The sequence below is a fragment of the Macrosteles quadrilineatus genome, unplaced genomic scaffold (assembly GCF_028750875.1).
Source record: "Macrosteles quadrilineatus isolate MER2022 unplaced genomic scaffold, UCM_ALF_1.0 Scaffold_3__2_contigs__length_128488019, whole genome shotgun sequence".
NCBI lineage: Eukaryota > Metazoa > Arthropoda > Insecta > Hemiptera > Cicadellidae > Macrosteles > Macrosteles quadrilineatus.
This window is the reverse complement of record NW_026542596.1, coordinates 97249770-97262610: the sequence shown is the minus strand read 5'-3', so window position 1 is coordinate 97262610 and position 12841 is coordinate 97249770. Positions and strand designations below refer to the sequence as shown.

Here is a 12841-nt window from a genome sequence, read left to right as displayed (position 1 = left end):
ACATCTGAGATCTGACTGAGACTGGAGTCTGAGCCTGGAGTTTGTGTATTGTGTGACCACCAATTTATCTAGTAGGCTACATAATCAATGGTAAAACTATCTTTTTCTTTTTACTTCCCGTTGCAAAATAGCAACACAAGTCAGTCGTAAAAAACAGTGTTTGTTATGTTGTGTTTTAGAGGTTGAGGTTGAGGTTATGTTTACTTTCAGTCTTTCAGTTTTAAAGGCGAACAGCGAAGTAAATTCACTCTCACTGTCTCACATCAAGAAGTTATTCTTTGTTAATTGTTATTTTTAGGTTCATTGATGTCAACATGTACATGAAAAGGTTTAACAATTTCTCACTTAATTAGATTCCAACAAATTAAAAAGTTTGCTAAGTTAGTTTTCAAAGATGCTTAATCTATGGCCATAGATAGGCCTACTAATACTAAATCAAAACGTTTTAGAAAGAAGAAATTATCAATGTGGGTTTTTTATGTTAAAATAATGAACCTTGTTGTTTTGTTTTTTTTTATAAAGCTTGCATATTAGATGTATAACTTAGATTTAATCCAGTTCATCCAAATTTAACTGTGTAGGCTTACTTAATCCCAATAAGTTAGACCTAGGGCCTATTAGATGTATGTTTAGTCCAGGTTGTTATGAACATCACACTCACGGTCGAAGATAGCTAAACGGGTTTATCACATTGTTACTGGTATTTTAACTATCTCAGCTTTACATTGTTTTCTATTCAATCATTTCTGTTACAGGTAGATATATCATAGGTTACAGCCTAAGAAGAAATATGAAGGTTTTCATTTTGCTAAGAGGATTCATTTTCTTTGGTAAGTCAATCAAAGTAAGGCCCTGTACACATGAGGGCGGCAGCCGCCGCGGTGGCCGCAGCGGCTGCCGCCTAGGACCGCACACATGGCAGCGGTTGGAGCCGCGGTTACAGCCGTGGTTACAGCCGCGGTTACGCTGCGGTTGCGGTGTGAATTGACCGTCGCTCGACAGCCAGTACTGTATTTACCCAATTATTTTTCTTTAAAACGTGTAACGCTTGACAAGTCTTTTCAGCAAAAAACTCAACTAACTCTTGCCACGCAATCTTTTTTAGTTTATGTCCTAAACGTATCTTCTTTTTTGTACTTCTTTAACGAACAGTTCAGTGTCCAAGTTTTCTGATTACACAGCAGCACGCATGGCCATTGTAAACTTACACTACGAGCACTACATCAACTCCAGCCACAGCACACACTTCACGAACACAGAGAGAGAGAGCGATGTCCACAGGGCAAACGCGCAGATGTGATCCTATAGTAGCAAACTGCAGTCAACCGCGGCGGCTACTGCCCTCATGTGTACGCTCTCATGCCAACTCTAGTAACTTCAACCGCACGGGAGCCGCGGCGGTCGAAGGGAAATCTACGACCGCCGCGGTTTGTTGCGGTTGATTGGAAGTGGGCGGTTGCATGTGAACGGTCCCATTTACTCCTTTGTACTTTCAACCGCCGCGGTTCCCGCGCAATAGCAACCGCGGCGGCTGCCGCCCTCTTGTGTACAGGGCCTAAAAAAAAATAGTGGGCTCTCTCATCATAACTCATTCCTTGTAAACTGCTTAACCCTTTCAGTGCTAGACCAATAATTTCTATTTTGTAAGACTTTTTTGTTTGCCTTTTAATTCCATTACCTGTTGTTGAATTTTAACTGTCATGTTGTCACTATTTTATTAATTAGGCTAATTTTGAATAATAAGACAATAAGAAAATATATAAGAAAGATAAATACCGCTATTTGTAGTAAACATTAAATAAAACTTAGTTTTAGTTGTAATTTTCCTGGTTTTCCTATAAATTTTTATGTTCTGATAGCATTATTTGAAACCAAAATCTCATTAAATCAAAAGACATATAGTTTACAATGTAATATTGAATTTAACCTTGATTTAGTTTGGACGAGGTTATCGTAATATAGCCGTTTTAGGGAAACTAATGTTTTGCAGCAAAGTCTCAGGAACACATTTATGATCACTGTTGTGTTTAAACTAAAAGATTGCATCTAAATAGTCCGTGACTAACTGGTGCTGCTACCTAGTAACGCATTGAACAACCATCTGCAGCGCCATCTGTTCGCAATCGGTGGCAACAGTTTAAATACCGGGTTTTGACTCCCCAGTCTTCAAGCACAGATAGCGGAGAAGGCTAGGGCGTGTGTCACTTGGCCAGTGGCATTCGTCTGCTCACTGCTCGGGTTCGAATCCCGTCCTGTGTGGCAAATAATTGGTGACCTGTGTGTTTGTAGCGATATACTACAACCACTGGGGCATAGTGAGGTGTTCATAATCCTTGGTTTAGACATACACCTCGAAATCATCGGATTGGGCGAATCTTTTAGCTAAGTGGTTGATAGTGTATCCTATGAACATGCAGGTCACCAATGGCCGTTTTGCTATTTTTTGTTAAAATAACCTTCCTCTCTATATCCCTTAGAGATTTTTTAAAACAACGATATATCGTTTCATAGCACTGAAAGGGTTAATAGCCAATATAAGTTTATAGTTGGAAGTGGATAACTTTAAACGATAAAAATTTTTTTAACTTAACTTAGTCGTTGTTACCCTAACTTATATTGACTTAGTGAGTGCTAAATGTGTTGGTGTTTATATGGCCCAATAAATTACTATAAATAAATTAATAAGTTATGATATGGTTTGTTATTTTATAACATTTAGGGGCGTTTTGGGAGCTCGAGTTCAGTCCAGCTAGTACGCGCCCAGTGGAAGACGCGCCTAACTTTAGTACGCGGATCCAAAACCAGGCTTGGGAGCGGAACATTAGACATTAGACATTATTTATTTGCACATAACATTCTTTTAGATGTGATAACATATAGAACAGGTGCATTGTCAAAATTGAGCCTAGACTAGAAAAATACAAAGTACAAAGTAACAGGAAAAAATACCTAGCCAAATAATATTAATACAGTACAGTAGTTAAGAAAATTAAAAACAGATTTATTAAATTGGATAAAAACATTGGACACAGATTGAAATTAATTCAAGGGATGGTTATAAAATTCTTCTATTTTATAAAACGCACGTTCATTTTTCAATGTTTCTTGAAACTTGTTTGAACTCATTTTTTTATAATATACTGGTAGTTTATTATACATTTTTAAACCTGCATTCAAAGGACTTTTTTCAAATAAGGTCAAACGGTGATTTGGTAATCTGAAAATTGTTTCGTTTCTTGTACTATAGTTGTGTGTGAATTTGAATGAATCCGGGAGGTTATTTTTTATATTGTGTATGTAGTTTAATAATTCAAATATGTATAGTCCTGTGAGTGTTTGGATTTTTAAATTTTGAAAATGTAATTTACAAGGACTTCTGGGGTGGGAATTAGTCATAATTCGGATGATTCTTTTCTGAAGTCTGAAAATAGTTTTTGCATCAGTTGCCTGTCCCCACAAAATCACACCATACCTCAAGATGGATTCTACATAGGCATGATAAACCATTTTAAGTACTTCAATGGTGACACATTCTCTCAAGTGGACAAAGACAGATGATGCAGATCTAATTTTTTTCTTTATAACATCTAGATGCACCCTCCAGTTAATATTTTCATCTAGATGAATGCCTAGGAATTTATTTGAATGGACTAAATTGGAAAAACTATTTAATTCTCTTTCATTTCTGGCTCAAAATTTTATAATTTGGGTTTATAGTTTGGGGGAACCTAAGTTGTAGGCCTAATGGTCGTAGAGCAAGTATAATCGCGACTAAGTCGCAGCGCAGCTAGATTGTCAGGGAATTGTAGGGAATTTAGGTTTTGGGGCTCGCAACAGCCACTGCAGAACATGTGAATGTCAACAACAATAAAAAATGAAAAATTATTGGTGATGATTACAATTCTATCTTGGTATATCAATGATGGCTAATTAGTAGCCTATTAGCCTATTATACGGTGTAAGTTTCTGTGTTGTACCAATGCAAAAATGTTGTGTGTTTTACATATTAATGACTGACAAACCGTATACTTTTATAGAGAAGAGGTGGGTAGTGATGGGATCAACTGATTGAAAACCACCGATTGTTGGAAAAACAACCAACTAGTCGGTTGTTCTCCCGGATATGATTGTAACTAGTCAATTCATACTCCCGGTCCTATGGCGACTGGAACCAGTCAACCAATTGTTCGAATAACTCAGGGAAACAGTAAAACATCGGTGATTGAAACTAGGTCGTAAGAACCACTGAACTGACTGTTGTTGAGACTGACTTGTGGATGAAAACTGTTGTAGATTAGCTCGTACTGTAGACAAATTGTGAACAGTGTTTAGGTATAATTCTGAGGAAAATTAAAATAATGGAATTATATGTGAATTTTTTATGTCTTTAAAAGTGTTTAATATCCAAGTTAAGTTTTTTAAGTACTCATGATTTAGATGTAAATGACTAATACAGTCATACTGTATCTGTGTCAAAAGCCATAACCAGGTAATAAACAAATAGGAATATTTGTTTTACTGAGTTTAGTTTGAGATAGTAGGACTACTGAATAATTTACAACTTGTCCTGTATGAACTATGTAAATGTTATTTAGGCCTAGTAATAATACTTATAAAACTTCAACATATAAAAGACAACACAATAAATCAACAACAAAGACTCAAAAGTTTCCAGTAATAATGTGATTGATTATTTTCCTTGCAATGACTGAATCCATTGCGCTGATTGAACACTACCAGTTGTAGTGGAATTCATTCGGTTTTTCATTCAACTGAAAAAACCGACTAGTTTTAAAAACGACCGATTGACTAGTCGATTGTTTTTTCCAGTTGGTTGTCCCATCACCAAGGATGGTGTCTGTCTGTCTGTGTGTTTGCAAGAGCTTAACTAAAACACAAAAACTACTGGACCGATTGGGCTCAAATTGGAAAATTTTTAAATTTTAAACATGATACTTTTTCTATATAGGCCTATATATTTGATATAAAATATATATTTTTTATTTTTTTTTGTACTCCAAATAATCGAGGTGCTCCATTTTGATGTTTCTAGCCGCTTCCAATGACAATACACTCAGCTAGTCAGCTCAGTCACAATGCAACGAGAGAAAAACTGAAACGATCGATAATGACTGAACAGCGCTTGTGTGCATTTTTTTTTTTAATGTTTTGTTTACAATCCCTTCACTTTTTCTTAGGGAGGAGGGGTGGGTGTGGGGGAATGTATTCATTGGCTCATTTTTTCATAGCTAATAAAATATTTATAATTAAGGTAAGGATGTTCAACTCTCAGTTTAAAAAATTCCAGTTAAAGCCCATATTCGTTTTACAGCAAACAGTAAAAACAAAAACAACATAGTTTTTGGTTAATAAAGTATTAAGTAATAAAATTGTTCAGAATTTATTAATGCATACCAATATAACATTCTTTAGTTAATATGTAAACAATAAACATGCTAATGAGGTAATACTGAGATGATGTCCACTTAAACCTGCCTCCCTGGCAGGACTTAAGTTACAGCCTAAACTCACTAATTTTTAAGGAGAAAATAAATATATTTCTTAGTCCCGAAATTGGACTCCCAAACCCACCGAGATTATATCTCAGACTGGTGCCTAAGTCTACTATACTCCCAAACCAACAATATTTAGGCACGAGATTATCCCTCTCCAACTTAGGCGGTTGCCTAACTGATTTCAAGCTCACAAACCCGTTTTCTAGGTGGCAGCTTAAGATACCGGAAATATCCGGTTCTTAGTTCCGGACTAGTGCTAATAATATAGGCCTACCCAAACCGCCCCTTAAGAAACAACACAGCTCATAAGTTAGAGAAAAAGGAATAAGCAAATTACAAAAAATAATAATTATCCAAAATTTGTAAGTTAAGTAGGCTAGGCCTATAGGCTAAATATTTTTACTTAGTTAGCTGGTTATTAGTTACAGTGATGTTAACATTTTGAAATGCATTACCCTATCTCTTATGTTAATCTTTTGAGTGTATATATACACTTTTGAGTGTTAATTGCTGCAGATTGTTTTTAGATATATCGGGATAACATTTAACAACTATTTTTACTTGATTGATGATTTCAGAGCCGCTTTGTCCAGTGCAAGAGGTTTTATGGTTTGTTGGGGGCGCAAGGCAAGAAAAAAATTCCTTTGCAAGGAAGATGGGAGGGGGCGTAATTATCTCTTCCTTGGGTCCATAGCGAGTCACATGCTAATCATGGGCCTAATTGACTTTAAAAATTACTTTGAACAAAACCATCAATAGAGAATGTCCCGTTACTATCAACACTTTCGAATTAATTTCATGGATCCACTGAAAATTCACTTCTGTTGTTTTTTGCAGCCTTAATTTCTTTTGGAATTGCTGATCTTGATTCATCACATGAAGAATACACAAACCTTGATACCCCAGCTAAAGATGAAACAGACTTGGACAGTGGCCCTTCAGATGTGGCGTCAGTCAGTAAATTCATCAAGGAATTCCATGTAGGTATTTAATTTAATCAGGTACTCTTTTAGCGAATTTCCCTATAGGGAAGTAGCTATTACCGTAGGTCTCATGGTAAGACTTAGGCCCGGGACCGATTTACTTTTTCATTTTAATGTCCCCAGAGGCCAAAAACACCATTCGTTCAAATTTTTATATATGTATATATATATAGATATATATATATATATAGATTTATATATATATATATGTGTCCGTGAACACGATAACTTGAGTAATTTTTATCCGATTTTGATAAAATTTGGTTTGAAGGTGTAAGGCGGGATAAACTTGAATGAGTTCGCGATCCAGCATGATCGGACCATGGAACAGGGTTTTATGGGGGGTTTTATGGGGTAAAAATTGGTTTTTCTCACTTTTTACCCTCAAAACACAAAATTTCCCAATTTTTCTCTAAACCTTCTTAAAGAGCTTAAAAAAACAAACAATTCAGTATATCAAAGTGTTTTTGTACGGTTATTGGTTACGGAGAAAATTAAAAAAATGGTAAATTTAAAATTCCCATGTTATTCTTATGGAGAATATTGTAAAATGTTGTAGTTTGCTTGTTTATGGATATATTTCGATCAAACTTGGCAAATTTATTTATTTTATAGTAAGCTATCAATATTTTACTAAATCACACTACTTTATTAGTTTCCTTGTAGCAGCAAACCTAGGTACTCGTTAAACCTAATGTTATTTAAATAGATCAATTGAAAATCAATTCGGCCAAATGGAAATTCGCTTAGACGGCAGGTTTGCTGCGGCGGGGGTATTTATATTCATTAGGCTAATACAACCCTAGGTGTTACACACTTTAAAAATTATAGCTTGGTGGGTGACATAAGTGTAAGCCCAGTTAGTTGCTTAGTTTATCATATATAAGGAGGTAAACAAGGTAAAAAATACAATTTTTTATGATATGGAGCGTAAATACGGCACTGTGTTACGATGCCTACCAACCTTAAGTTTCATAACGTTTTAATTCAGGACACATTGTTAGTCAGCTATCATTGACTATGACGCTTCATAGATTGAGATTCTGCTAGCTGCTACCACGAGACAGATCTACTGTCCCATTTGAATTTCCAATAGGTAACTACTGGTAGGTACACCTAATCACACGGTTGTTGTGGCTGGTTTAGTAAAGCTCATTGCTTCCAAGGAACGCTCAACCTCCCTATCTATGCTGTAGGTTCAGAAAACAAGTTATTCCAACCTAGAAAAGAATCCCAGAGATAACAAGTTAAAAACATCTCGGTAAAAATGTCTGCTTACTCCTGCTTTCTTGCTTGGCCTGCAAAAACTTACTTTTCTGTCTTCAAAATAGTGGAAAACAGCTTATTTCAAACTTTGCCTTAAATTATGATATTCATTTAGGCTATTAATAAATTTCACTACCTTTGAAAGAAAGTACCATAAAATTTTGTTATAGAGAAAGATGGACGATGAGGCGTACTGGACCCCAGAGAAGGCAGAAGCACCACAGGCCCCGCTGGACCCTGGCCCCCAAAACAGCCCCGTAGTGGCTGACAACCAGACGTCAGTTGTGCCTGTGGCGGGGGCGCCAGTGTCAGACAGCGAGGATGAACACAACGCCACGTCCGTAGTCAACTGCAAGATGGAGAGACAAGCAGGATCCCTCACAGTGGAGGTATCAGTCAGACAATAATAACATTGGCTAGGTTGTTAAACTCAATTTTTGTATTTTTGGAAATTTTATAAGTGGTCACTTAAGTTACTGGTAGACCCTATGATAATAATTAACACGTTCGCTGCAGCCTAATTCTATAGCAGTAGCGCGGCACTGGCACTGCTCGCGGCCTACTGCTATATCAGTAGTGTGCTCTCCTGCCAAATATTGCGTCTGTCTGAGCCCAGCACTTGGCTGGCGACAATGTGATTGTTGCCAGGCTGTAGCTTAGAATACGAGCTTTATTTTGGTGTAGGTTGGTACTAAACATTCCCGTAAAATCCCGTCTGGCAATGCTTTTGTCCCGTTTTTGGGGGTTTTCTCTATTCGAGCCATATTACAAAGACTCTGGTTATTGATCCAGGCAGTGCTGCTCCCTTTGGGTGTTTCAGTGAACTACGTCCACTTTCGGGGTAACGCAGAAGAAACACCACTGCTCTTTTGTGATTCGTCTTACTGAGATATTTCAATGCCAATAGCGATGACTGATTCAGTAGCGTGCCGGGGCTCCGCCCGGGCCTTGCTGCAGTTTAGGAGGGAGCGCATGTGTAAAGGTTTTCAGCAGCGAGTGTGTTAACAATACCTATCACATAATAATACTTCCTCAACTAATAGTTTATGAATTCATACAAGGTTACTTTAGTTGTAATAATAATTAACAATATCAAATAGCAATACTTCCTCAACTAGCCTATTAAAAAAGGAATTTAATGAAAATTTTATGAATTTATAAGGGATAAACTTAAGTTGTGGGCCTATCATTAATTGCAAATAATATAAAAAAACTAACACTTTCTTCCTTACAACCTGAAAACAACTCAAAAAACTTTTTCATAAATCAATATATGGTAGGTATAAGCCTATTTAAATATATTTTAATGTTTTTGCAAAATAATTCAATGAACATTTTGAAATTATTAAGAAATTGTTGTATAAAGATTTTTATGATTGTTGCAATATATTCATTATTTTAAAGTTTGTAATCTTAACAGGCCTACCATCACTTGCAAATCAAAGTCATTTAATCAATGTTGTAAGAATCAACAATAGGCCTATGGTGCACATTTACAAATGAACATTTTCCACTAAATCAAACCTACGCTCTGAAGTAAAACTACCCCAGGGTAGGCCTACTATTTCGTGGGTTTTAACTTTATTAAGATTGATTACCGTACTTGAATTTTATAACTGTTCTTCCTTCCGTACACAATCAATGATAGGCTATAATTTGTCCACCTCCTGGGCTGTGATAATAAATAAGGCTTAGTTTTAGAATTAATTCCTAATGTAATGACTACTCCACACCTCAGTTTCTTATCCTTTCAATAATACTTTGTTTACTTAATTTCTGACTACCCTAGTAATAAACAATTAGTTTTTGTCCAAAACAGCTGGTAAACTCTACCCGGTTGGTAACCCTGTTGACATCTGATCTCAACATCACCAGTCGCAGTCAGAAGGCCGAGTGTGCCGTGTTGCTGTTCTACGCTCGGACTTGTCCATTCAGCTGCATGGCGGCTCCACACTTTAATGCTCTACCTCGGGCATTCCCTGCTATCAAGATGGCTGCTGTAAATGCGCTGCAGTATCAGACGTAAGCACATGCTTAAGCTTTGCTTGGTATAAAGTAAAGCGATTATGTGTTGATTCATACTATATATATAAAAAAAAATTACAACACTTTTTTGTATTATTGAAGAAATAGACTTTCTTCAACAATAAACTTTTCGGCTAACTACAGGGAAGATGATTCAAATCACATTACCTTTCAAATCATCAATTATCTCCACAACAAAATGTAAAATTCCTCGGATTAATTTTGAATAAAAATCTTAACTAGGCATGTCAAATTGAAAATGTAAGTAAAAAATTAGACCCTCTTGCATTTTTTTAATAAGAATAATCTCACAAGTAACGAATCTAGAAACCCAGCTAATAATATATCATGCATATTTCTCATCATTATAATGATGGTATCTTGATCTGGGGTAACTCTTCAAAAAAGATTTTTAAACTACAAAAAAAAAAAATGATTGTAATCTTGCTTTTTCTAAGATGTCTGATAAAAGAGTGTCCCTAATATTAATATTTCACATGCCATTCAACAGTAAAAAATGTGAAATTTGAAAAATGTAGTTTACAGTAAAACCCCTCATATCCTGCCACTGCGGGACTTAGCCCTTGGTCAGATACCTATTTGGCCACATAAACCAACCTAGTCAATGCTTAGTTGAGCAATCACATATTTTTCTATATGGTAATTTTTCAAATTTGAACTAATTATGTTACAATTACAGTTTCAACACACAATATGGCATCGTCGGGGTTCCTACAGTGATGCTGTTCCACAATGGGCGACCTGCAGCCAAGTTCAACGACAGTGAACATACACTGGAGATGTTCACGAGGTTCATCACCAGACACTCAGGTATGTTGCTATTGAACACAAAACAAATTAAATATGGAAATAAATAAACATTTTAATTAGTTATACAGCTTGAAAAGTTAAACTCCTGACACCTATGAGTTGGGTATTTAGCCCACAATGATGCTGTGTCTTTGATCTTAGCTCACCTAAATGTGTAGATCCATGTATGAATTAATTAATCACTTCATGAAGGCACATACTTTGTGTACATATTTCAAGGTGAGGGATGTTGGGTGAGTGTAGAGTGTTGAGATTGAGATAATGTATGTACTGTACTGACTATGATTAGCTGCTTATTTATCCTGGACTATTTATTAGAAACCAAATGGTCAAGGTACAGGAACAATTGGGTCCAGTTTGAACCATCAAAGGATCGATTCAGCAACCTTCTGTTTACCAGGCTAACCACCTATAAACCCAACCAGACAGAGTAAGATAGTGTATGACTCGTTCAAATTTGATTTAATCTCCATCATCTAAAAGGTAAGTGTTGAAGTAGGTAGAGTTGTCTGTTTTTGTGATTCCTTTTCACAAAGCAAAACTGTACAATTATCGTTACCTGTTGTAAGATCATTGACTTGTCAAGTGACTCCACAGCTGTATGATGGTGTTTCAGGTATCCCACCGGAGGAGAAGATGTTTGTGACGTCAGCCGACTTCGGAGGTCCCGTCCCCTCAGTGGTGGCCAAGGAGACGGACTACTGGCTCGGTCTGGCGTGGCTCGTCATAGCTGTGGTGGGGGGAGTGGGCGTGGCCAAGTCTCCCATGTGGCACAACATTGTAGAAGCTGTGCAGAACTCGTGGCGAGAGGCCGAAGCGGAACAACATTTCCATGCGGATTGATCTCTCGCCTGGTGATGCGAAATATGTGTGCGTAGGAGATTTAAAGTTTAAAAGACGTAAAAACTGATTACAGTGTAATACGTTGTAATAATAAATAAAATACTTAGTACTACATCAAATACGTTTTGTAAGAAAGTAACTTATACCTACAAACTCAAACTAGATCACTTCATGGACATTAAAAATATACTAACAAAGCTTACATATAAGTTCATTTTAAAAAATCTGGGAAAAAAACAAAACAGCTACGAAGAGCCAAATAAGAATATTGGGAACTTTTACAAACAATAGACCACTCATTAACAAGAGAACATTGGCTTAGTAAAAACGAGAATGGTGTGAAAGATTTTACACTCATTTGAACAAATTTGTTCATGACCAATCAAGATGAATTGTAGCCTATATTGTTTTTTTGAAATTTTCTTTGTTATAAAAAACCAATCAAGACAATTGGTTAGTTTGTTTCTTAACAGTAAAATAAAAACCGTTTATAAAAACCGTTTTCATCACAAATCTTTAATTAGTTTTTGGATTTGTATTGTAATTATTGTATATATAGTAAGTTGTTTTGTTATTTAATAAAATGTGTGTTGTTTTTAATTAGCTTTATTACAGAATCCTTTGTTGTTATCATAATTGGTAAATTTAATTTGCCACTGTGGCTACTAAGAAATGATTGAAATATTATAGTGAAATAAATAATAAATCTTTGTATTTAGTAATTTATTATCACATATAAAAAATTATACTTCTTGTCTTTGAGTAAATTGTCATTTTTAGCGAATTTCCCTATAGGGAAGTAGCTATTACCGTAGGTGGCACGGTAAGACCTAGACCCGGGACCGATTTACTTTTTCATTTTGATGTCCCCAGAGGCCAAAAACACCATTCGTTCAAATTTTTATATATGTATATATATATATATATACGTCCGTGAACGCGATAACTTGAGTAATAATTTTTCTCCGATTTTGATGAAATTTGGTTTAAAGGTGTAAAGCAGGATAAACTTGAATGAGTTCGCGAACCAGCATGATCGGACCATGGGAACGGGGCTTTACGGGGGGTTTTATGGGGTAAAAATTGGTTTTTCTCACTTTTGACCCTCAAAACACAAAATTTCCCAATTTCTCTTTAGACCTTTTTAAAGAGCTTAAAAAAACAATTAATTTAGTATATAAAAGTATTTTTGTTCGGTTAATAGTAACGGAGAAAATTAAAAAAATTGTAAATTTAAAATTCCCATGTTATTCTTATGGAGAAGATTGTCAAATGTTGTAGTTTGCTTGTGTATATATTTTGTATTTTGATCAAATTTATTTATTTTGTACTAAGCTATCAATATTTTACAAAAAAACACACTTTATTAGTTTCCTT

At 35.7% G+C, this 12841-nt stretch overlaps 1 protein-coding gene across 1 annotated transcript; it reads left to right on the top strand.

The window, feature by feature from the left end:
• The first annotated feature begins 447 nt into the window (after positions 1-447).
• Positions 448-12035, top strand: LOC128989953 (thioredoxin domain-containing protein 15-like). Its single transcript, XM_054412123.1, has 7 exons — positions 448-467; positions 756-830; positions 6354-6496; positions 7936-8154; positions 9585-9787; positions 10491-10621; positions 11238-12035. The coding sequence occupies exons 2-7, from the start codon at positions 791-793 to the stop codon at positions 11462-11464; spliced, it is 963 nt and encodes a 320-aa protein (XP_054268098.1). The 5' UTR covers positions 448-467; positions 756-790; the 3' UTR covers positions 11465-12035.
• The last annotated feature ends 806 nt before the right edge of the window (positions 12036-12841 follow it).